Genomic DNA, 24613 nt, shown 5'->3' with positions numbered 1-24613 from the left:
TGCTGAAGGCTTAAGGAGCGATGCAGATCGCAAAAAGAAAACCCTGCAGTCTGAGGATGACAGGCTTCTTAATTGATGTCCATTGCAACTGGTACTCTGCCAGTTTATGTTGGCGACCTTCCAGCGTGCTGTAATTTTGGGGCCAGGTGTGAAGCATTTCTGTTCCATCTTGTTCCCAAGCACCTACAGAAGCCTCACACATCTCACTTGAGGCTGCAGCCCTGTAGGAAACAGCTGTACAGGTATAGGTGAAAGGAAATGTCACAGCTGGGCTTGGAGTACTCCCCCGTGCCTTGCCTAGGGCTCTGTTTGGGGGGGCTGCTCTCCCCCTGCTGTGCTGGATTTGGGGAGGTGGCCACTGTCACAGGCACACCTGCCTGTCTGTCAGCAAGGTGCTTTGAACATCGGGGAGCTTCTGGGAAGAATGTACAGGTCAGAAACCTCCTCTTCAAAGAGGAGCCCACGGTGGTGTGCGTCAGTTCTGGAAGTGGGGAATCCAGCCTGGGAGAGCCCTGGATGCTGGCAAGGTGGGGGAGCTGCAGCCATCTCCGCTGGTCTCTTCTCCCTTGGGAAACTACAGGGAAATTTCCAAGGGAACAAGAGCAGGTCTTGTAGAAAGCACCAAGCCTTGATTTTGAACGGCTGAGAACCCATCGGGATCTTCAGCAAATTGTCGCAGGAGCCAATTTCAGTCGCTGTTAAAAACATACGTTATTTCCAGGCTAAATTTGTTTTGTTTCGATTTCCACTAGTTGAATTTTGCTCTAGGTCGGGAAGCCATCTGTTGCTGCCCTGACCCCGATATATAAATGTGTCCCAAGTCCCTCCATCCCCATCCTCTTTCGAGAGTCAAATAGACAGAGTGAGAGATGTGACGGTCTCTTGGGCATGGTTTGGATCCCTGGAGCCATTCTCATGGTGCTTCTGAGCTGTGGCTGTCCAGGCTCGATGTGTTGCTCTGTGAGCTGCTGTACCAGCTTGTAAGGAGGAGGTGACCGCTGTGCTCTGCTGCTCTCCTCCACACCCACCAGACGTTACCAGCGTCCTGCAGCCTTTGCTGCTAGAGGCACAACTTTGCATTTAGCTGTATTACACAGCGTGGTGTTTGCTCGTGAGTAGGCAACTGAGCAATTTTGAGTTTTTCGTCCGTTGGTGAATTGCTCTCTTCAAAGATTGGGAGGGTAGGAGACGGTGTCTAATCTGCAGGCTTTATCGGTAAAAGTTTTCTTTGTCCAGGTCACTGAACCTATTGTTAAGTAGCATAAGCCCAAGCAAGCTTCCCCGCGGCCCCGCCAGGACTGCCCTCCTGTTTACACTGACATTTTAAGACCTCGTTGACCAGATTTTAATCCAGTCCGTATCCTGTGCACTGCAGTCTCTGGGGCATACTAGCTTTTCACGTCCTCTCGTCCCAGCCATGCAGAGTGCTCAGGCTGAGGACAGCCGCCTGCCTGATGACGCACAGCCGTGGCATCGAGCTGCAGAAACAGTGTTGAAGGCAGCAGGGGTTCAAAGCTGTGCAGCTACTTTGCCACAGCCAAGTGTTAACAGATCCAAAGCCCTGGCCAGGCAGGCATGATGGTGAGGAGGTGCAGATTTAACAGTACCTCCAGTCTGGCACCCCTCTGCAGAGCTGGGGTCCTGCTGCTTTGCCTCTGTCCAGAAGCTGAGGGCTGGTGTGTGAGAACTGCAGTCTCACTACAAGGTGAGGAACCACCTGCCAACGTGTTAAGATCCAGTTACACATGTTCTCTTAATGCTCCTGTTAGTGAGCACGAGAGTGGCTTTGTGGTCTGGACACAGTTTGCAGGGAAGTACGAGGTGCTGCCTTCCAGGCAGCCCCATCTCTTGGAGGGGAAGTGGGGAGGGAAGAACAAGCAGTTGGTGGAAACAACCTTCCCTACCCCTGAGATGCCTCTTTCCTGGCATGTGGAGCGAGCGAGCAATACCCCAGTGCATGGGGAAGCTGTGGGGGATTTGCTCAAGTGGCTCGTGATGATTCCATCCCTTCCTCCACTGCCTTCCCCCAGCCTTGGATCCACCTCTGCCTCTCCTCCAGGCTCGCCTTGGACAGGGCGCTTTAGCCATTGCATCGGCTCCAAGTGAATCAGGCAGCCTGGGCGTGAGCTGTGCACATGTACCAGCACGTGTGCGGTTCCTCAGCCAGCGCTGCACAGTTTGGCTCTGGTGTCAGCAAAAGGCTCTTTTAAAGTGTTTTCTGGAAGTGTGATGTGATCATCAGCTCAAGGCAGAGACTGACAGGATGCATCAGCCTCGTCCCATGCCTGGTTTCAGACGGTGCTGGATCTTTTCATGCGGATCAGATGATGCTCGTTGTCAAACATCCTTGCTTCTGTCATCGTCAGGCCAGGTTTATGTAATGAGGTGGAAAACTTATTTGCGTTCAGTCCTTTTGTCCTAAAAGCTGCCTCCAGAGGTTCAGCACAGACTCTTGGGAAACAGGAAATGTCCTATTCAAGAAACTCGCTGACCTCCTGTTCCCGGAGTTGGCATCAGTGGAGTGACCTAGGAAAGGAGAGTCAAACCATGAAGTCTCCTGTGCAGCACCTCCTTGGCATATGCTGCATGCACCTTTCGCTTCCCTTGGGGTTTTTCAGCAGGTAACTGCCTTGCTTCTGCCGCACTGGCACCCTAATGGCACAAAACCTGCCATGTCTTGACTGGACATCGGGCCCAGATAGTGCATGGCGCTGGCTATAAAAGGGGTATTCACCATGACTTTAGTGTACTCAGAATGACATATTAGAGTCCAGACCTTGTGGAATTTGCTGATTAGTCTGTAAGTGTATTGAAAGGCCTCATTAAAACACCATTAATGCTGGATCCTCTCGCAATGAGCCATCTCTTATTGCTATCCAGAGAAACTTTGAGGAAATGGAAAGGCTGCTCTGGCTGGCCGACCCTGTCCCTGGGCATGAAGCGTGGCCTTGCCTCGGACAGTCTTTGTGGTGCTCAAGAGTTAATGTGGTGCTTCTGATTGTGTGTGGGGTCTCTGGGACTCGGTTTTGCCTCTTTGCCTCATGCTTTGCCAGCTGGATATGCCGCCACTGCTCAGACTCTGCACTCTGTTACTAAACTCAGTCCTTGACCCGACTCTTCGTCTCTGCCTGTGGCTTAGCTTCGGGGGTGACCCTGTTTCACAGCACTATTTTGTCTTGGACTAAGTGAAATGCTTAAAACATCCCTGCTGAAGACGACGACCGCTGTGGTATCCACCAACACAGCTATTGGAAGGACCTCAGGAAACCTGAAAAAAGACCCAATTAATAACTCCTCATTGTTATCCTGAATAAGAAAGATCCACGTCCTGGGAAGCTTGCCAGAGAAGTGGATGGGGTGGAATGCAGGGAGTGGTCAGCCCAAATAACAGATGGGGATCTACTCTGTCTCTACGGGAGACGGAAGGTGACCTCTGTCATTGAGCTTGGAGTCTGCTCCCCACGTTTCTGCTCCCAGCTGGACCTCGCGTTGTTTTGTGGATGCCAAATCCGTCTGCCAGTGCTGGGCTGAGTCTGGGCGAGCATGGAGAGCCCAGCTTCTGTGGCAGGCTGAAGCTGTAACCCTCGGTGTCCTCATGCTGTCACATCCCAAATCGGAAAGAGAAGACACCACCGCAGTCTTATTTATTGTTTTCTTTTCTCACCGTCACTGAAGTCGGAGTGCTTCCCAGGCATTAATGAATGTATCTCCACAACACGCTATGACAGAAGGAAAAGCAATTTCCTTGTTAGAGATTGGCAACAGAGGTACGCGAGGCTGAGGGACTGACCCAGGTCCCACAGGAAACCTTAGCTTCAGGATGAGAACAAACCCCTGATACCCAGGATTTCAGGCTAGTGCCTCAGCCCCAGGCCACCCACGTCCCTTAGGAAGATGAGGGGGTACTAAGTGAAGGTTCACTGGGAAGCGTTAAAATTCTTCCCAAACATAGGCCTCGCATGAGCAATGTTACCGCTGCTGGTCTGACTGTATCTGTGGTGGGACACTAAAAATGCTGGATATTTAATCCAGATACTTTAATCAAAATTTTCCCCATAACATATTTGCATATATTTCCTTAAACACACGGTAAACCCCGTAATTTATTTAAATTAACAAAATTTGCCATAACATTTTGCATACCAGCATTTCACATAAAGCATTTTCTCCACCATATGTACAAATATTTGTCTATAAGTGTATATATTATGAATAGCGACAATAATACTATTTATTTCTAGTCATTTTGTTGATTTATTTTTTTAAACTTTCCCAAAACTTCACTGTACTTGGGATAGGTAGTTGCATACATAAACACAAATTCTTAGCATGAAGACAGATGTGTTCTCTGAGGTCTGAGAAGCTACTGCCTACCTGGTCTGCTCAGTTTGTGAACAACAGAACAGATTTACATTTTGGTTCCATATTTATCTTAAGCATAAATGATGTAAAGTTTATTATAGCATCCATTGTTATTGAAGGAAAGAGATTTATGTCTATAGACAGAAGATGATGGAGTTTGCTACATCCTTCTAATACTGTATGAGTTCACCTGATACCTGGTCTGTGCACGTTTCCTATAGAGAAGTGGCCACAGAGCAGCGCTTCCAGAGTGCATCAGGGACATGCCTGCTGATGTGCATTTTTGGATTTGATACAGTGACCTACCAGCTGCCAGTGACGTACCGCATTTCTGGTGTTGAAGTCACTTTTGAAGATCATGCTTGCACTCTTAAGTCATCCAGGTGCTTCTTGAACTTGTACCCATTGCTAGCTTATATTGTTAGCTCCCTCAAGGACCAGCAACTTTTTTTAGTACAGCAGATTTGATCAACACTGATCTGAGCTTTGCAGAAACCTGATGGATGAAATGCTCTTATCCGTCCAGGCCATGGGAGCTGAATTTGCTCAGCAGTTGGCTGTTTTCACACCCATAGCTGCAACCTCCTTTAGACATGAGCATCCTCACCGACTTCCCTGTGACTTGGGAGTTGCTCGCTAGTGACTGCCCTGACATGGGAAAGGAGTGATCGTCCAGGTATCAGCATGGAGGGACACCTCATGTTTTGGAAGTACGTAGTACCTGCTAAATGTACGAGAGGCTTAATCACATGGGAAATGCTGGGGTTATAAAGATAAATCCTTGTAGGCTAGAGAGCTGGAAGGGAGTTGTGCGGATGGATTTGGCTAGGTGGGAATGGGATCAAATATCTCTATGGATGCTTTGGTTGATTGTATCATTGCAAGTGTGTAGATGGAGCAGTTGCTAAACAGAAAACTGGGCAAAGAGGTGGAATTGCTGGCTGGGGACAGCAAGGGGTTTGCAGCTTCGAACGTACCAGCAAGTCACAGTGTGCTGCTGACCTCTGCGACGAGGAACCGTCTCCCGTGCAATAGCTGGCCATCGCTGCGGGAAAGTTGGAGCCTGATTTCCAGGCCATTACCTGCCTAATTCTGTGTCAGTGAAAGTCTTGTGTAGCTCTTGGCTGGTTTAGAGACTGAACGCCCAAGGGCAGCATTTCTGAAGGTTGCGTGAATGATCGGGATGAGATGACAGAAATGCAGTCAGTGTGAGCAACTGCTGCTCTCCGCGTTCCCTGCCCATGGCATGCTCGGGAGGGGTGTTGGCTTTTTGTGGCACAAGTGGGACTGGTTTGCTGTCAGCAATACGCAGGAGGACTTCAGGATCCATTCATGCTTGCTCTTCTTGATGTCCTCTGCCTTTTTGTTCCCAATAGTTAGGTGAAAGTCGTTCAGCTGGCAGGGTGGCACCTTCAGGTTGCTTAAGCATACAAAGCTTGGCTTGGCTGATGCCTGTATTCTGTGGGGCGTGGAGCATGCCTTCCTCCCCTGGAAGGATCTGAGCATCTTCAGTGCTTAACCTGTGGAGGTAGCAGAGCCCTCATCATGGCCACACTTTGCTCCCCAGCATCTCTGGCCATCCTCCCCTTTTCAGGTTAAAAAACACCACTGTGGAGAACGGTTTATTTAAATGAGTTACTTAATGTTTTCTGTGGGTTTTTTGTCTAAAATGAAACATCTTGGTATGGTGGAATGTGAGGACAGGAGAAAATTTGCTGGAACTTCTGAGAGACTTAGCCTGTATGTGCTAATGGGATATAATTTCTGCCCTGCCATGTCTCTCCTCATACAGACTGAAGTGCATGGGCTGTTCCTTGTCATGATGAAATCCTCAAAGCCTGGTTTAGATGGCTTCAGGGCAGTCTCGTGATGAAGAGGAAGCCTGGTAGACTGGTAACCCCTCAGAGATGCACTATGTTCTCCCATCCTGTGTTGGGCAGTGCCGCCCCTTCCTGCAGGCACCTCGCTCCTCCTGTAGCTCATGGGTCTCCTGTTCCCTTGGGCAGGATTCCCACTTTTCAGCTCTTCCCAGATTTCACCTCGGTTTCCCCCTTTTTAATAGGAATGCTTGGCCTCTTGCACTCAGACTCGGGGAGGAGCAGCTTGTTTCTGTAGCTGGCCTGGTGCCAGATGTCATCACTTCAGGCAGTGCCACGCTGCACATCTTCAGCAGTTTGAAATGGAGAGACAGAGAGAGACAGATAAGATCAGCAGCTTTAGGTGATGGCATTGTTTCAAATAAACCATGCATGACCCAAAGCTTCCACTTCAAATGGGGAATGAAATTGCTTCATCCTTTGACAGCTTGCTCCATGAAAGAAATTTATCTTCACTTAATTGCTTTAGATCCCAAGAGGCTGTGTACAGTAATTTCTAGGAGATAATTATATCAAATTAAAAAAATATGTGACTATCCGACTGCTGAGCATGAATGCAGTGGCCAGAGAGCAGGAAGGAAAGAGGCACCACATCTGACTCATGCTCACAGGTTATCGCTTCCTCTCCTTCTCGTGGTCCGCAGGCATGGCACTTGGAGACCACAGGAGAGTCTGTCTGCGAGGGACTGGGTGCTGACGTGCTGAGCAGGGTGCTTGGAGCCAGGAATCCTGCTCTCCCAGAGCTTCTTCAGGATCCTGCCTTTGCTTCCCTGCTGGGGCATGGCAGGGACTTCCATCACCTGTACCTTGTCACTTGTGGACAGTAAGCCTCGCCAGGCAGAGCTTGGCAGTGCCTTTATCCGGTTAGTTCTCCTGTGTAGTTGTACGCTAATGCTGAGGAACAAGAAAGCTTGTTGATTTAAAAACATGTATATTTAGAAGCAGAGTGTAAACTTCCTGCCCAGGCTGGGATTGGATTCTTGACTATGTTTGAGTTTCCAGTTTTCATTTCCTTTGCCCTCATACTTAACATTGTGTATCTCCCAGAGTGTGCCCCAGACTAATCTCTCCTTAACCCTCCCTCGCCCCACATTTTTCTCTCATTATTTGCACATCAGTTCCAGTTCTTCCAGGAAGCAGCATATCTCCTGATTGTCACTCCATGCCATGGCTGAGCCTGGGCTCCTGCAGGTCTCCTCCATCCCTCTGGAAGTGACCTCAGACCCCAGCCAGTGGCAGACCCAAGCTGGAGACTGCAGCAGGGACAGAACTGCTGGCAGTTGCCATCCCTCGGAAGAAAATGGACTCTTTTGGCACGGGTTGAAATCCTGAAGGGACATCCCTCTTTGTAGCTCATGGGAAACAATCACTGACCAGTTCCAGGAGGGCTACATCGCTCCATCATCTAAATCTTCTTCTCTTTCTCTCCTTTAAATTAGCATGCATGCCCTCCTTGACTGCTTCATGTGACAGCTCCTGCCCTGCCATTGCCTTTACAGCCCATCTCCTGGGGACAAAGATGATTTTGTTCCCCCCAGGGCTGTGACAATTTTTGTGTGTGATCCTGCATGGGCTTTGAAATGGTTGTCAACAATCCTGGGCCAGAGCTGAGCTCCTCCCCATCCCTGTGATGTGCAGGCTGGTTTTTGAAGTGCGATGCTGCTTCAGCTGTTCCCAGGAAGTCTGCAGGGGAACTGTGTTTGTACTAACGAGGTAAAGTCCCTGTGTCTTTCTGGAGGGGATCTACTCAATGGGGTCTTTGATGTCATCTCAGGTTTTGGACTTACATCAAGTAAGTCTAAAAAAGAAAAGAAATGTTTTGGCTTAGCCTGGAACATTTGCACCTGAGCAAGGTGACCTGTGGCTGTCCTGGTGTCTAAGGAAGAAATCCACAGCCACCAGTAGAGCTGTGGCCTGGAGCAGGGAGGTGGAGGCTTCCGGTCCCAAAAGTTGCCCACCCAGACAAGCTGGCTCCCAGGGTTGTCTCGGGTGGTGAGGTGGGAAAGTTGTCACATGTAAGATGTCTCCTAAAGGCGGTCCTAAAGCTTAGCACCATCCCCACATGCTGTTCAGTATGCTGATGATGGTTAACCTCATACCACCCTGAGTGCAGACAAAACCAGTCCTCTGTGATGCTACCTGGTGTACTGTGTAGTTTGGTTCATGTGTGCCAAGCTGAACAGCATCTGCCATCTCCCTGTGTCTCTACAGCCTGACAAAATCTTATGTTGGGATGACCGTCCCCAAATGTCCTCGTATTTCATGCATTGTCTCCTAGTTCAGACCTCACAGTGCTGCCACAGGGCTTGCATTTAATAATCTTCTGGCCTTGCTGCTCAAGCCCAGCGCTCTCCAACAGGTCACACATCCTGATCTTCAACTGTAGTTTGTCATTACCTTTTTTTTTTATGAGATGTCCGGACAAAGCTTGGCACATTGCAGTGGTTAGTGGTGTCCACTGCTGTCCTCGGTGACCTCTGCAGCCCAGATAGCCTTTGCCCCTTTGTGTCCTCCTTCTGGGAATGGTCCTGGGCTGGTCTGAGGTTTTGGTCCCTTAGTCCCAGGCTCGGAGAGAGGGGGAGAGGAGAGGCTTATGGCAGCAGCGTTTGGTTGCCTGAAGCAGGGAGACTCCTTTCCTTCAGCACGGTGTAGTTGTTGTGTGGGGACATGCTGCGTAGGATGTGCCGGTCCCATAGTAATTAGCAACTAATCAACTGGAAAGGGGTGCTCTGTTGAGGACAGCGAGAAGTGGGATGTCATCGGAGGTGAGGGACCAGCTGGGCATGGCACAGCCACACCAGCCAGGTCAATAACCTCAAGCCCAGGCCTCTTGGTCCCTGGGGTTAAGATATGGCACCTTCTGCCACTGTGGTTTATTTCTGTGTTTTCCCATAAAAGCTATGTCAGCAGCAGTCACTCTGTCTGTCTCCTCTTGTCCTTCTCCTTTTCTTTTCTCTGCTTTCTTGACATACTTCTTCACTTACTCCTTTTTGTTGCTATTAGCGAAGAATGTATCACCTAAAGCCATTTGAAATAGTTTCTGCTCTTAAGAGTTTCAAAGACTGGCTGCCCCAACGGCCAAAGCCTCGGGGAACAGGCAAGGGGGCTGCAAGGGGATGGGCACCCTATTGCAGAAACTGGCAGAAGAGCATTTAAGAAACTGAGAATACGAGGAGCTCTCATCTGGCTCGAAGCTGCTGCTCACAGCGCAGTCGGCTTTTTGTTTCAGAGGCCACGAGTGAATGAGTTAATGATGATCCCAGATGGCTTCAGAGTTTGCCTCTTGCCACCCCTTCCTGTTCCCCCAGGATCTCAGATGGTGGCGGAAGATGAAGTAAAATTCTAGAGTTTATTGTAAAGTTCATCTCTCTCCCTAAATCGTGCTGGAACTTGTGCATGCTGTGTTGGCAGCTTCAAGGGGATGCTACCTGGTAATTAATTAGTTGTCAAGAGACAGCCCAGAGGTTCCAAGTCTTTATATTCTTGCTAATAGAAATTGCTCTGATTACATTTTCCCCCTTGGCTGGAGGGCTGAAGAGTGCAGAGCAGGAGCTATGGTCCATGGGCAGCTGGAGCACGCCTGCCTGTCCTTTGTTGGGACTCCTCTGAGCGTGCTAGCACACGCTTCCATGAGCACGAACCCTGAGGGAGCCCAGGCCCGAGCCCTGTCTTTGCCAGCCAGTTCTGCTTGTGTTTCTCATCACACACTTCCCCTGCATTTGCAGGTGAGCCCTGCCACGATTTCCCTTCAGCTTCTCCACGGGGTCTTCTCTAGGCATCATCGCTCCTGTCGGCCCTTCCCCTGCAGCCCCCTCCCCAGCCCGGACAGAGGTGCTTTGCAAGTTTTCTTTGTAGAGCCCTTTTTCTGGGCTAAGCTTAGAGAAATGTTTGGTGTCTACAGAGATTCCTAGTGTTTCTCTCAATCTCACTTCTGTTTTCTTGTTTTCATCTTTATATCCATGCTTCTGCAGTTAGTCGTGAGTAGATTTAGGTTTCTTCTTGCAGAGAAAGGAGTGTGGTTGGGGAGCTACATGAGAGGTGCCTGGATTTTGGGGTGCTGTCTCAGCCAAGCAAGGCACTATACACAAAAAACTGGTCTGGAGTGGGTTATCCAATGATTTGTGAAAGGACCATTTACATTTTTGTGCATTGTTTTATCTTTTTCCCATCTTTTTGCAGAGATTCTCTGCTAACAACTGACAATTCCCCCTCTTCTCTGGCCAATGTCTGTGTGTCCCCCAGCCTGGTTGTGCCTGACATCTTGAGCAGCTTTGTGCCCGACATCTTGAGCAGCCTTGTGCCCATTCAAAATCAGCATTTCTGGAGCTGAACCCCATCACTCATCCAAACTCTCCTCCTTATTGTGCTTCTCTGGTCAGAGAAGCACCGCCATTCTGGGGGGGAGCAGTGTATGACATCCCAACTATTAGGGAGATGTCACTCTCCTCCTCCCTCTGCAGCAGGACACAGTCGTTTTCTGTCGCATCCCTCAGCAACGTACTGAAAATCAAACCTTCCCGTGACTCCAGGAAGCGCTTGTATGGGAAGGAGCTACCGGGCTTGCTGGCTGGCACTCTGGAGACCTGCAGGAGGTGGCGATGGCTGCCAGCCATAGTGACCCAGGTACGCTGGCATGAGTGGACGTCTCCGCTGACGCAAAGCAGTCCATCTCAGCCCAAGACGGAGCTTGCTTTGTATCCTTGTGTCTGGGAGAGACTCCAGCTTTCTGCTCCTCCCGAGCACCCCTGGGTGGGCAAATGCAGCAAGGGCCGGGAGCTGGGGCTGCTTCCAGGCCAGGCAGGGTGCAGCGGGCAGCGAGGCAAGGCTGCTGGCTGTGCAAGGGGAGAAGCAGCCCAGCTCTTCTCCTGGCAAGCGTGTGCTTGGGAGAAGAGCCCAGCCCGTGGGCAGGGATGCTGCAGCTCTTTGAAGCCCGTCTCTGCTACCTTAGGGAGCAGCTCTGCCCTGGCTGATCCCAGGAAGCATCCCGTCCGGCATCCCTCTGGATGCTGTAAATAAGCGCTGCTCTGCCGGATGCTCTCACGCCTGCTGGTGCTGTGCCTTCCCTTCCCACCCCCGGGGAGCCTGGGGAGCCGGGCTCCGACCCACCTGACGTGGCTGCCTTTGCAGACATATGGTCCCTTCTCTTTGTGTTTAGTTAAGTGTGGGAGGACTCGATGCTATAACTCCTGTAGCTTTTAAGCTATTGTTATTGCTGATACGGCCCTGCAAGCAGACGTGGCAATTTTACAAGCATGGCCCCGTCCCTAACAAAGGCAATTAGGATGCTATTCTGTTATAGCTGGGGGGAGAGAGATTTCTAGTGTCTGGAAGGAGCAGTCTGCAAAGGGCATAATCTAATGCAGAAGATGAAGACAAAGGCATTTGGAAGGCAGGATGTGGGGAAAACGGGAGCATAACGAGCTCAGAGGGCAGATCTGCAGTGGGAGTGGGGCTACGGGAGCCCAGCAGCTCAGGGTGCAAGGTAGGAGTGAGCTGGGGAGCAGCAGAGACACGCTGCTCTGGGCAGGTACACGGAGGTGTATCACCTGGGGCTGGCGTGAAGGTGAAGAGCAGGGTGTTCTGTGCTTGGGCAGGAGATGGTTATTCTGGGTGAAAAGGGTGAAGTTTCAGGCTGCTGCATGGAAAAAACCCCGAGCCGTGATAACCACTGGAGTGTGATCCTGCAGAGCAGCGAGCAAAGGAGATGGAGGTGACATCTGGGACAGGAGTGGCACGGGGCTGTCAAGTGATCTTGAAGCTGCGGAGGTGGCACAGGAGAGCTCCGGGGAGCAGGAGAGGGTGGCGAGGGCCACCGCTGCCATGTGGTTTGGTGCAATTCACCCAGGGCAAGTCAGGAGGCTGTTTCCAGTCACAGGGCTCGAGCTGCGTTTTATGCTGCTGGCTCCTTCCTTGCTTGGCTTTTCCAGCATCTGATCTGACTGTTTGCTTGCAATGATTTCAGTTGTTTTCTATTTTAGCATCTGACCCCGAGTGCCTGGGCTGGGGCAGGCAGGCACCGTTTGAAAGCCGCCACTTGGCGGCAACAACTGTTCGAGCCGTGGAGCAGCACCCATCTAACCCCTTTTTTCACACACTCGGAGCTTCCCAAACATTAACCTTTGGATTAAAATTTTCCATGCTTGGTCTCTCCCCAGATGTGATGTCTGAGCTTTGGTTTGGGTTCATGTTTTTCATGTTTGCTGGATTTGTGTTATGGGAGAATGAAAGAAATACTTTTCCCATTTAAAAAAAAAAAAATTATAGTCTCCATTTATTTATTTTTTTTTAATTCGGGGATTCACCAAAAATGGTTGAAGTTTGAAGCTGAAAATAATTAGCTTGGCTGCAGCAAGCTCATGTTGCAGGCACTCGGGGAAGTGCCGCAGCTCCAGGTGTGCAGTGCAGCGGGTATCACCGGCACAGCCTGCACAGCCCGCTCCAGGTACGTGCAGGCTCTGCCGGCAGAGCCAGGAGAGCCTTGGTGTGAGTCAGGCTGAGTAACTCCAGATTTGGAGGAGGGCAGCTGGTTTTTTGTTTTTTACAAAAAAAAAAAAAAAAAAAAAAAAAAAAAGTTGTTTTTCAGGCTCCACATGCAGGATCACGATGCGCCGGGGACGCGCGGGCTCCGGTGAGTCAGCCACAGGGCTCGCCGCGCTGTTTTCAATCCTCTGCTCTGCGTTGCAGGTCATGGCATCATTGGGAGATGACATGCTGTAGACACGGCGGTACAGTCGCCTTGGGGTGTGAGCGTTGTGGCACAGATCCTGCCTCAAGGCCCCTGTGCAACGCGGCTGTCACTCCCCTCCTTTCTTCCGCGAGAGGAGCTCTGCCTCGTTTCATGTGGCGTCGGCTGGTGGCTGCACCTTTCTTTGTCCCAAAGCCAAACGCTCAGATCCCACTCTTGACACCTCCTTGTCAACTTCAGGGCCACCTTGGACACGCTCAAACGCTCCGCATTTCCCTACTTTTTTTTTTCTTTTTTTTTTTTTTGCTGGCTGCAGCACCCCTCCTCTCTGCTCCAAGTCTGCGTGCTGCTCATCGGGTGGGGACCTGTGCTGCTCACACCAGCGCTTGTAATGTCTGGCCTGCAGCTCTGCCAGAGGCCAAAATTGGCTCTCGGTGCACGGCTGGATCGCAAGGACAGTGTTAGATGGAGGGTGGAGTGAGTGAATACCCCTCTCTTCCTACTGTGCTTTCAGGAAATGTCACTAATGCAGCTGTAAGTGTGAATGAAGTCAAAAGGATGGATCGGTGCCCCCGCTCCAGCCCACCCCACTTGTCGGGGCCCATCCAGAATCCCCACCCTATTGTTCTGGTTCAGCTCCTCCGTTTCGGGGCAGGGGCCTTGCTCTGCGCTCAGCATCCCGCTCCCGGGAGGAGGAGCTCTGCAGAAAACAAAGACGCAGCGAATAGTTTTCCTCTCCCCGACCAGCCACCGTTCCAATTCCTCCTTCCCTTCCCTTCCCTTCCCTAGGTGTGTTTGCAGCTCTTGGCCCGGCTGGAAGCAAGTGACTGCAAGACTCAGGCCATTAATCATCTGCCAGAAGAGCTGAGTATTGGGTATAAGTAGCAGAGCTGTGCTCGCTGCTGCCTTAGAGGCAGAGCAGGATCCGCGCGGGCTGGAGCTCACATCCAGTGCATAAAGTTACCTCTGGTAGGCTAATAGAGCATGTCTTGCTCGGAGCAGCCCCTCCTCGAAGAGGTCATGGGCTCTCAGGCACAGGAACGTCATCGGGAGTCCCCTAAGTGGCAGCATTTCTCTGTAAAGCAAAATACAGCGTTTGTCCCTCCCTGAAGTGGCTGCTGGAAGTGGTGTGAGCTGCTTCCCGCCCTGCCCTGAGCCGCCGGGAGCGCGCTGCCAGTGTGGTTCTTGCGGTGGGTGGAAATGCCAGTATTGCTAATATCTCTGGAGCTGTGGTGTTGCAGCCGACTGAGCTGTGGTGGCATTTTTCTGGCGTTACTACATGGCCTTCCGCATCCCCACCCTCTGTTTTCAAGGGAATTTAGCGGCGGCCCCGACGGAGGAGCCGACGGTCGGAGGAACTCCTCCCTGCACGCGGCAGCCTCAGGCCCGGCCCCGCTAGCTGCCCTTTCACCTGGGCTTTGTCTGCTTGTTAGTTCAAAGCAAAGCTGCTTCTCTTTCAACTTGCAAAGTTGAGGGGAGCCGCAGTGCCCCGAGCTCCCCAGCAGTGTCCGGGGTCGGCGAAGCGTGCGAAGCAGCGGTGGGGCAGCTTGGCACTGACATTGCTCAGTCTGGCTTCTGGTTTGCGGAGCGGAGGTTTCTCATCGCATTGCTCTGACTCAGGTATCTGTTTCCTCTGATGTGGGCAGCCGTTGCTGGAGCTTTTTCCCCGGGCACGCAATTGCTCTGTGGTTCCCAAGGGATGGTGGGACGTGCGGGAGAGCTCCCCGAGTGCTGCCCCAACCGGCCGGTGGCTTGGGTCCCTGGGGTGGTAAAAGCAGTGTTGCAGGAGCAGCATCTACTACACCGCTACGTGTTCAAAAGTTCCCCTAAAATCGGTGGGGCAAGCGTCCAATTTGCGTCCTAGACTAAAAAGTCTGAAGGAAATGAAACACACACAACCTGACTTGAGCCGACGTGCGTGCGTTAACTCAGATTTTGGGCTGCCGCTCCCTGTAACTCGCCCACCCGGCTGGGTGTCAGCTCAGGGACCCTCAGCTCTCTGCCCCCCATCCAGCTCCATGCAATGGCAACGCTGAATTCCCTTGGCATGGGGTGCTTAAGAGGGACCTTTTACGGTGTTTATTTGATTGCGTTTTCCTGGCCGAACGGCCTTTCCTGAATTTGGTATCATTCTGCCACTGAGACTAACCACTCTAACCAGTTTCCCTAGTGCAGAATCCCAGTTCGGCAGGTCTGGACTGTCACCCTCTGAGAATTGCTTGTGTTTGAGGAAGTGAAAACACCCATGGGGAGGCTGCGAGCAGTGGCCAGGTGGGAGCTGTGCTGCTTTAGGAGGTTTTAGTGGTTCTCATTAAAACAGTCTCCTGTAGACTCAGTTTCCTAAAAGACAAGGAGAAAATTCCAAAGACTTTCATCCCAGTTCAAATATCCACCAGGGCAAGGAGCTGTGCAAGTTACGGTGGGATCTCAGATGACATTCTCTGAAAAGCAAGCTAAATAGAGTGCAAGTATGAAATGCTCAGACCAGCAGCAGCCGTGCCCTCTGCAAGGGCTTGGCCAGTGTCTGCACCTCTCTCTTGCCTGTGCTGAGTAATGAAGGGCAGAGAGGGGGAATCAGGGGGCCTGCCTGAGGAGCCCCTCCACTTTTGAAGCCTTTGGCACCTCTGCAAGATATTTAAATGACAGACAGACATATAGGGATCTGTAAATACTCATTTGGTGCCAACTAAACCACAAAGAAGATACAGCATTTGTGGTCCAAGGAAGTTTAAATATTTGTGGTCAAACTTAAAATTCGACATAAAACTCTCATCTGCGATGGAAGGCGTCCAGGAACTGCATGGAGAACGTATAAGCTGTGTAAACTCAGAGAAACAGCTTCCCAACTGGCTCTGCCAGGACCAGGCAGAATATTGCAGCTCTTACCTCTCCTCTCCCTCCCGCTGCCAAGGTCAGAAGTCAGGTTTGCAAGGGACGCGGTGGCCTGTTAACACCTCCGGGGGTGGAAGTCCACCGTGCCATGGGAAACCGGCTAATGCCACGGTTTCCTCACTGCCTGTAGCAGAGGTCATGCTGGAAGGTTGAGGGGTGGACGGTGTGGGCAGGGCAGGTGGATGCTGTAAGGATGAGCTCTGGTTTGCACCGTTTTTTTGCTGGTTTTGCATGGTAGAACCTCATCCCCGCTTCCCCCGTTCCTGTGCTGTAACTCTTTCCCTTCCACCACCCAACTTCACAACACTGGTGTCTTGTCCCGTAGGACAGGAATCACCGAGTTACTCTATGGGTCAAATCACAGGGCAGTTGTCTCCATGGGGAAGTCCTTGTGAAACAGCTTATGCTATCGGCAAGAGCAAAACGCTTGCTCTGCCCCGCTGCTGTGCGCGACGCCTTTATCTGCTTGGAGGGTGCCTGGGTGAGGGGTGGGTGTAGGGTCCAGAGGGGCTGAGCTGAACCTCCCCACGCGTTGGCGTGCCAGTGACGGACACGCTCGGCAGGAGCTGTGCATCTTCAGGGTTTCCTCCGTGTGAACGCCCTGACGAGGCCAGCTCCCTCCTGCTGCCGCTCAGGAGGTGCTTTCTGAAACGGGGAGGTTGCCAGATAACCACAGCGTTTTCCCCATGGCGTGGGCAGCCTGGACTTGGCTCCTGCCTTATTTTTTTCCACGTACCCTGCAAAAAGGGCTCTTACTATTGCAAAAGCACATTGAGATTTGCAGTCGAGATGTTGGATTGAACATTCATCAGCCGCATTTCCCAAATTCCAGGAGAGACAGATCCTAGCCCTGGCACAAGAACAGCTTCTCTGATCACCAGCACAGTGTGGCCCCACGAGCAGATGTACCCGAGAAACGCCGGGGGTGGAGAGCTGCAGGGATGGACCAACCTCGTCCCCAATGCCAGCGTCTCCTGGAGCGGTGGCCTCAGAGGAAGGGCAGCGTGTCTCTGCCAAGAGCAGAGCAGTCCCCTTTCCCTTACTAAGCAATCCTCTCTTCCTCCACCAAAGAGCCTGCTAACCACTTTCTTATCTTTCTTAACTCTGCAAAACAATCTCTGGCAAGGCAGGCATCCTCCGAAATGGCAGAGGAAATAAATTCCCCCAGTCCCTGAAAAGGAAAAGACTGGAGACTCTTGCAGCAGGGAGAACAGCCCATGCCCTGTGAAAGCTGATGGTTGTGTCATATTGGCTTTGGATCTTGCCTTCCTCCTTCCCCAGCCTGGGACCACAGGCTTGGGGCAGGCTTTCAGGGACTTGTCTTTCCTGGTCTGTGTTCCAGTAGGATCTGCAAGGGAGGAGCAGAGCGGGCTCCTTCAGACTTATCTTGGCTTTACTCTCTGGCCTAAATTTTTCTGTTTTTTCCCCTAGGAAGTTTGAGGATGTGCTGGGAGCTGGGGTGGGAGAGAGGAGGACATCGAGATGGCTATAACAGGGAGTCCCTGGCTGTGACTCGCTGTTTCTCCTGGAGTCGTCTGCCTCTTTCACAGGCCTCTTTCAAAGCTGTGATTTTTTAGCCCCTTGTTCTCCCAACAAACAATTGAAATGTGTGGTCCTGTGCTCAAGGCTTCACCTCGGAGAGCAGAAATGCCCTAGATATTTCACAGCTGCAGAGATTGGTTTGCCCAGTGCTGGGGCACATGGCCGCAGGGGGTGGAAGCAAATGCTTTCTCCAATGGAAATTCCTGCAGAAATTCCTGCAGTGTCTTACTGGAGGCGACGTTTTGCAATGGGAAGCTCCTAGTTCTCGCTGAGCTGTTGGCAGCAATGCCTGAGGACACAATGAGAACCAGGCAGGAGCCACACTCACAAACCAGATGAAACATCTCCATCACTCTGTGGAGACCTCCTGTACCCCATCATCTTCTCTGGGACTTCTCACCCAGGCTGAAGTCATGCTTTTCTCTTGTTTTGCTCCTGCCCAGTAGGCATGGGCTGGTGGGGGTAAAATTAACTAAACCGACCACCCGCCTCCTGCCTACAACGTGTCGGATGCAGCCTGGAGCCAACTGCTCCCTGCTGTGAACACTGCTGCTCACTGGAGAGACGCATTTAACAGGTGAATAAGACATCAGGGCAAGTCTTTCCAAGCATCAGCAAAAGCCAAAAGCTTGGTTTGGAAACGATCAGAAACTTTCCTCTCTGGGCTGCGTAGCTCCTCATGCTTCAGAGGAGCAGTTGGTCCTGGGCTGGGCTGGAGCCAGCCCTCCAGGTCATCCTGGGCGCAGGAGCTTGAGAGTGCTCTGGAGGATGACTTTCCATCCAGAGCATCTGCTTCAGCTGACTTTGGTGTTGGCTTTTCCGCACAAGTTAGAAAAGGTTACTGCAGCACCCTCAGATGTATTTTGGGGTGGACAAACAGCTTTTCCCAACCCCGTGGTAAGCCATCACCACGGAAGGGAAGAGTTGAGAGGAGCTGGCTGCACTGAGAGTCTGGAGGAGCTGTGAGATGTTTTGTAGGGCAGTGCCAGGCTGCGCTGCAGCACAAAGGGTTTCAGGGACGTAGGCTGGGACCTGTGGCAGCGTGGGGTTTCCATATGGAGTTTTAAGTGTCTTCTGGCCTAGATCAGTAAAAATTCAGTCTGTATTCCTGCCCCACAGCCACTAGGTGCCAGTCAGGGAGAGAGAACTGGCCCCTGGCAGACAGACAGCTCTGGGGAGGCCTGCTCCCTTGGCGTGCCCGTGCAGGGATCCGCTCCTCTGGGGAGGGCTTGCTGAGAGCAGGCTCCAAGACCCAGAATTGCTCACAGCTTCCCACACACCGCTGGGTCTCGTCCTCATGTCCTACAGCTGCCAGCGGTGACAGGTGCCTTGGGTGCAGTTTGAGGACCTTCATGGTAGGAATCTGTGCAGGCTACTCAGCGCTTCTTCTGATCTCCTGACACCAAAAGTTGGATGACTCAGCTCAGATCTATCACTTTGCACCTTTATGTCATCTGTGTGTCTTCTCTGCATCACTGCGTGGGACAAGCGACGCTGGTCTTACCCCAGCAAACCCTAGAGGTGGTGGGCAGTTGGCTCCCTTTCCATGCTGCTTTCCAGTTTTAAAGGCCAGTTGTGAGTGAGCTACGTGGCCGAGGTTGGAAAGACGGAGGTGTTTGCCAGGCCAAGAGCACATCTGCTCCGATGACTCGTCTGAGACCGTGTGCCCCAGTGCAGAGGCTGGAGCCGTGCCTCTGCAAGGCTCAGGGTGCTGGGAGAGAGGTTTGGCTAAGATGTGGCTACACTTTCTCTTTGGGGAGCCCCTGCTTTGCAGAGAAAGTGGTTCTCCGCCAGTGGCAATGGGGAAGAGCAACTGGCGTGGTTCTTCGGAGCTTCTCTGTCTTCCCTGGGTGTTTTCTGATGCACTTCCCTGCTGTGATGGAGCATCAGATATGGATGTGGTGGACCCTTACCCCATGGGTGTTCTCTTGTTGGTGCTAGGCACTGCCCATCCCGGCACTGGGTCCTACAGAGCCAGGGCAGTAGCAAGACACATGAGAGCCAATGGTGCCTTGGTCCAGGCCCAGCTGCATCCACAGTCGTTCTGTCGGGTCACGTACAGAGTTGCAGGCATGTGGGAGCCGCGTCCACCGAGCCTGCTTGTGGGATTAGTTGAAATCAGAAGTTTCTCTGAGAGAAGCTGTGGCTGAAGTCAGCTCTCAGCTGCAGAAACCAGGGTTGCGATCCAGCTGCAAGCGCTGCTGCCCAGCCGTGACAGACACTTTGGTCCTCCCTACCCAGGTGGCCAAACCCCTCCAAACTGTATTTGGGGCTGGGCAGGGCGAGGAGCTCCTCGGGCCACATCCTGACTGGGGAACGAGCCCAGAGAGGCTGGGCTGTAAGTCCAGGGTTAAACCCAGTCCAGCTTTTGTGCGAGCCTGCGCGATGAAAACTCAAGGGATGAGACCAAACCAGGCGCTTTCCTCTGCCCTCCTCCTCCAGCGCCCTGGGCTGCCCTCTGGCTCCCTGGGGATGGGAGGAGGCAGCACAGGGCACTGGGAGGCATTTAACCACGGCCTGCATGGATGTTTTAGCAGCGTCAGTGCAAACGTTTCAGCCGGGCCATGTAGACGCTGCATGGTTGTTTGGGGCTCACTTGGTTTCAGCATCGTTCAGCTACTTCAGCTAAGCCATGTTTAAACCAATGTGGCAAAAACAGTGTTACCCCCACACTGGATCGTGCTGGAGCTTGGCTCTGAGTCCCGGTCCTATCCCATTCCCATCTCCAAATCTGGGATGGGATCTCTCCGTGCTATGACTCAAACTTCTCATGTCCTTTTCCCCTTCTGAATCCAGCTGTCAGGATGTGCTCGTGTCTCCCCCTCGCATATAGGAATGCAGAGCCGGCAATGGCAGCCTGTCCTCCAAGCAAAACCTTCTCCAAAGCCGCTGCCTCCTGTTTGCTTGCAGAGTCGAAGGTTTTGCCCAGAGAGAAGCTGCCGGTGTCCCTCCGCACACTGCCGGCAGCAGCGTGGTATTGCCAGAGGCTGCCACGGGTGCGGGGTAGCCCTCTCCAGGCCAAGTTTCCCCCCGGAATGTGGCGGGTCCCCGCGGCTGAGCGGAGCTCCCCAGGCCAGCTGGCTTGGCTGCCGGAGGCTCTTTGGACTAGCTGAAGGAGTCTGCATTCCTGCCTCCCGGTTATTTGCTCTTTAGGACGCTGCGTAAAATTAACAAGTTGTAAAAGTTGATTGAAGGCGGCGGTGGGTGTGACAGAGATTTGCTTAGCTGTGGGAGAGCCGTGTGTGGAGTAGAAGGGCCGGCGCGGCCGGGGTGGGGGGCAGAGGGGCTGCCCCCCCAGCTCCAGGCGCGCCTCTGACCCAAAGCGAGACTGTGGCTGGTTTCTGGTGGTGTCACCCCATCAGCACCAGGTGCACGTGTCCGCACTCGCAGCTCTCGGAGTCCCTTCCCTCCCCTTAAATCTCCTGGAGGACACGTTGCTGGCACTGGGGCTGCGTCTCCTTTGGGCCAGGTGCTGGCCATCCCATGTGGGAGTCCTCTGCCTTCCTCCTGTTAAAGAGCAGCACGCAGCACTCGGGGAAGCTTTTCCCTTCAGCCCGTGTCATCTGCAGGGGAAAATACAGCCATGGCCATAGAGGGGGTCAGCTTCGTTAGATCTGGGGACGCCTCGTTAGACGTGGGGACCCTGCTCGCCGCTGGCAGGAGATGACACACACAGGGTCCTGGTGGCACTGGCACTGCAAAGTGGCTTTGAAAATGCAACAGCTGGTACAGTTAATGTGCAGCCCAGTGGGTCTCTGCAGGCAGTTAGTGTGTGTTAATGTGTGTCCTGCTGTGTCTTACTCAATGATTAGTATGTTAATGTATGACCCATGAATTAGCAGCCGGAGCGCTAATGAGCCTCGTCAGTGTGCCCTAGCAGCCGCCAGCCCGCTGGTGGGTGGCTGATGCTGGGAGCTGGTGGTTAGCCGTCTGATGCAGCAGGAGATTAGAAACCTCTCGTCTCCCGTCCTGATGAAATCAGGCTGGCGATCGGGGCTGCTGCAGTCGAAGCCACCTCTGCCCCACGCCTGGTCCCCAGCCACGTGTCCCCGAGAGGCACCACGGTGGCGAGGGGCTCAGCGATGCCTCGGTTGCTCGCACCTCTGGGGAACTGAGCCCGGGTCACGGACGGGGGCACCAGACCACTTCAACAATTCTCAGTTTCAGTTTTCCTTTGAGAGCGGCTGCGTGCATGTCAGGCCTATTTTAATACCCAGCGATGACTTGAAGCCAGGCTTTCGGTTCCTGCTGTCTCACTGCACGGTCGGAGGGGGAAGGGCACACGGGGCGGCTGTATTCCCCACCGGGGCCGGGGTGTCTGCTGCCACATCACCAAATACATCGACACGGTGTTATATTGTACTTGACCATTCCTTTGGGAAGGCTGGACACAGCTCCCGGCATCCTCACCGTGCTCCACTCCGGCAGCGATGAATTGCCCGCAAGCACCTTTCGTGGCCATCCCCGGCTGCCCTGGGCATCCTGGCGCTGCCGCGGGCACTCGCGTTTCCACTCTGAAACAGGAAGTTTCTGACAAAAGCGGGTTGCTCTGCGGCACGCAAGGTCTCTCTCCGCCGTTCGAGAGAAACCTGGGTGCCAGACACAGGTCACTTCTTTCCCAGCATCTCGGAGGCTGGGCTGCCCCGCGGCGGGGCCAGCCTGGCTGCCGGCAGCCCGGGGCTCTGCCGTGTCTTCCCCGAGCAGGGCTGCACGTGATGGGGATGTGCAGAGCATTTGCTCCTTCCCTGTTTTTCATTCATGTGGGCTGGAAAAATGTGTTCATGAGACGAGTTGCTGTGGCATTATGTCATGGGCCTTCAGTTTGGGCTCTTTTCTCCCCAGCAGATGAGCTGAATTTAAGCATCAGGCTGTGCTGGCTTGGCAGGAAATCTGGTGTTTCCTACTTGTTTCTTCTTCAGGGGAGGAAGGAGCGAACCCACCTGCCCTTGTCCCCAGCCCCAGCCCCAGTTCAAGGGAGCTCTTCTGCAATATACCTGATCATTCCCAATCCAGGAGGCTCTGACAGCAAGGTTTAAGCCTTTGCTATGCAGAGATGGCTGCGCTGCAGCTGTGTCAGCGCCCAGCCCTCCACGCATACATGAAAACCTCATGGATCCTAAACTAGATGCGACGGCTTTTATTTCTAGAGGTGTCTTGAGAAATCCCTCGGGAATGGTGTCAGGATGGGTTGCCCGTCTCTTCCCCACCTAGCCAGACAGTTCCTGCATCCCCTACCCCAAAACTGCTGCTGTCAGCCGCATCCTGGCATCCCACAGCACGTGGCTGCTGGCAGCAGGACTCAACCCCCAGTGCTGCCACAGACACATCCCCACAGCTGTGCCCGTGATGGTGGGCGCTTTACTCGCCCGGCAACCCTGGACACAAGGGAACTGCAGATACCAGGACTGGAAAATCCCTGGGCTGAAGTCACCCTGTGTGAGTCAGGCCAGGTCTCCGCAGTGTTAACCCGTCGAGCTGGGGATGAAGCAGGCGGTGAGGTTTCCACCACTTCCCCTGAGGCCACTGCAGCCCGGAGCTCTCAGGAGGGATGTTTCCCATGACAGCCATTCCCACTTTGCTCTTGTTCTTTTTCCTTCTGACTTTCCCCTGCGGAATGGTTCCTAAAGGAGAGCCAGGAGGATGGAAATGTTCCTGCAGTGACACTTGCCGGGATTGCTCCTGGCTGGATGTCCCAAGCAGCAAAGAGCTTTCCTGGGAAAGAGGACCTGCTCCTGAGGCTGCTGAGCCTGCATCACCTTGTCCTTTGCTCACCTCTGTCCCGTAGGACACGTTTTTTAGGACCAGAATCAGTGGTTATGGGTCCCTCGCTCCCTGAAATATTACATTCTTGCGATCACCCTGCTGGCACCACCGCTCCGCAGCAGCAGCTGCCTCCCATGGGGAGGAATGGGCTTCTCCTCCCCCTCCGCCTGTCGGTGCAGGTACGGAGGGACGCAGGGTCCCAGACCGGCAGCTTCAAACGGAGGCAGCCCGGGCTGCTGGTGCATGAGGGTGCCTCGCTCAGGCAGTAGCCAGGGTGGGAGGTTGGAGGTCAGAGGAGGGTCAGGTTTTTGACACGCACTACAGCGACACGGTGGTTAAAATTAGCCCGCAGAGAGGAAACTGGCAGCTTTGTGGAAGAGCAGAAGTTTCCTCTCACGGCAGCCTGGTGCAGCGGGGCTGCATGCCGCTGCCAGCGCTCCGCTCGCCGCGGCATGGCCCCATCCAGGGCACGCACTGCCGCCGGCACGGCAGGGTGACGAGCCGGTCTCCGCCGAGCTGGGGCCGGGACGCATGGCATTGGTATCGCACGGCATAAAGATGCAGGGGGAGAGAGTAGGCAGCGTCTCTGACAGCAAGGCGCCTTGTTACGTCGCCTGTATGGGGTCTGGCCTTCTTCTCAGCTTTGGGATCCCAGTCCCAGGAGCCTGCAGGAACCCTTTTGGGATGGAGGTCTCCGTACAGAGCAAAACCAGAGTGGTTTGCGAGGGCAGGAGGAACTCGGGCATCAACGTGGGCTTTGTCTCCGTAGCGTGTAGCACTTCTAGCCCCTGTTTGCTGACTTTCTCCCTATAAATCTGCTGCTCCCCGGCGTGACGGCGGTCAGCAGGAAGCACCAGGGGAGAGCTCTCTGCAGGTGCAGAGCCCCGCTGTGAGGGGATGAGGGCTGAGCCGAGGCTGGTCATGGTGGAGGCGCCGGCAGAGGCTGTGCCGCGCAGGATGGGGCCGTGGAGGCACCGGGCTCTTGTGCTCTGGAAACTCCATTTGAGGGCCTCGTAAATTGGATAATTACCCAAGCTATTGAGTTTCCTTCTGGCCAGATCCGTCCCAGCCTCCCTGACGGGGCTCCCCAGTTGGTCCGTGAGATGGGCCCGTGGGACGGGGTCGGGCTGGAGACGAGGAGGGGCTCAGCTTTTCTCAAATGCCCCCACCCGCCCGCTCTCACACCTGCATCCCTCCCCAGCTTTTGTGAGGGGGAATCTGGCAATGGAGCCAAAACAAAACAGTAAGGATAGGCCACATCATTCATCTCTCACGCTTCAGCAGGACTGTCCCCCATTTGGTGGGGCTGGGCAGGGGGCTGGCTGCCCCCTGACAACCCTGCGGCCCTGGGGTGCACAGAGGGGGCAGGACAGGACACAGATTGGTGCTGGGTGTCCTGACTTCGCCTGCCTCCTTTTCCCTGGGGACAGTGTGCTATGAGACTTGGGCAAACCCCTTCCATCCCTATTTAGAAGAAGAGGGGCACCCTGCA

General features: G+C 53.4%; 1 protein-coding gene across 5 annotated transcripts in view; it reads left to right on the top strand.

Moving 5' to 3' along the window:
* Nucleotides 1-24613, top strand: part of SMG6 (SMG6 nonsense mediated mRNA decay factor) — a 119166-nt gene that overhangs the window by 75778 nt on the left and 18775 nt on the right. The window contains exons 14-15 of one of the 5 annotated variants that reach the window (XM_075032677.1): nucleotides 6884-7062; nucleotides 7679-7894. The exons of 3 other annotated variants lie outside the window; for them this stretch is intronic. In XM_075032677.1, the coding sequence (XP_074888778.1) occupies nucleotides 6884-7062; nucleotides 7679-7709 (210 nt within the window). In that variant the 3' untranslated portion in view covers nucleotides 7710-7894. Of the gene's footprint in view, nucleotides 1-6883; nucleotides 7103-7678; nucleotides 7895-24613 lie in introns of those variants that run through there. One more of the 5 variants, XM_075032678.1, reaches the window with a different exon arrangement.

The sequence above is a fragment of the Buteo buteo genome, chromosome 7 (assembly GCF_964188355.1).
Source record: "Buteo buteo chromosome 7, bButBut1.hap1.1, whole genome shotgun sequence".
Lineage (NCBI taxonomy): Eukaryota > Metazoa > Chordata > Aves > Accipitriformes > Accipitridae > Buteo > Buteo buteo.
Note: the sequence above shows the minus strand (reverse complement) of the source record. Positions and strands in the feature narration are given on the sequence as shown.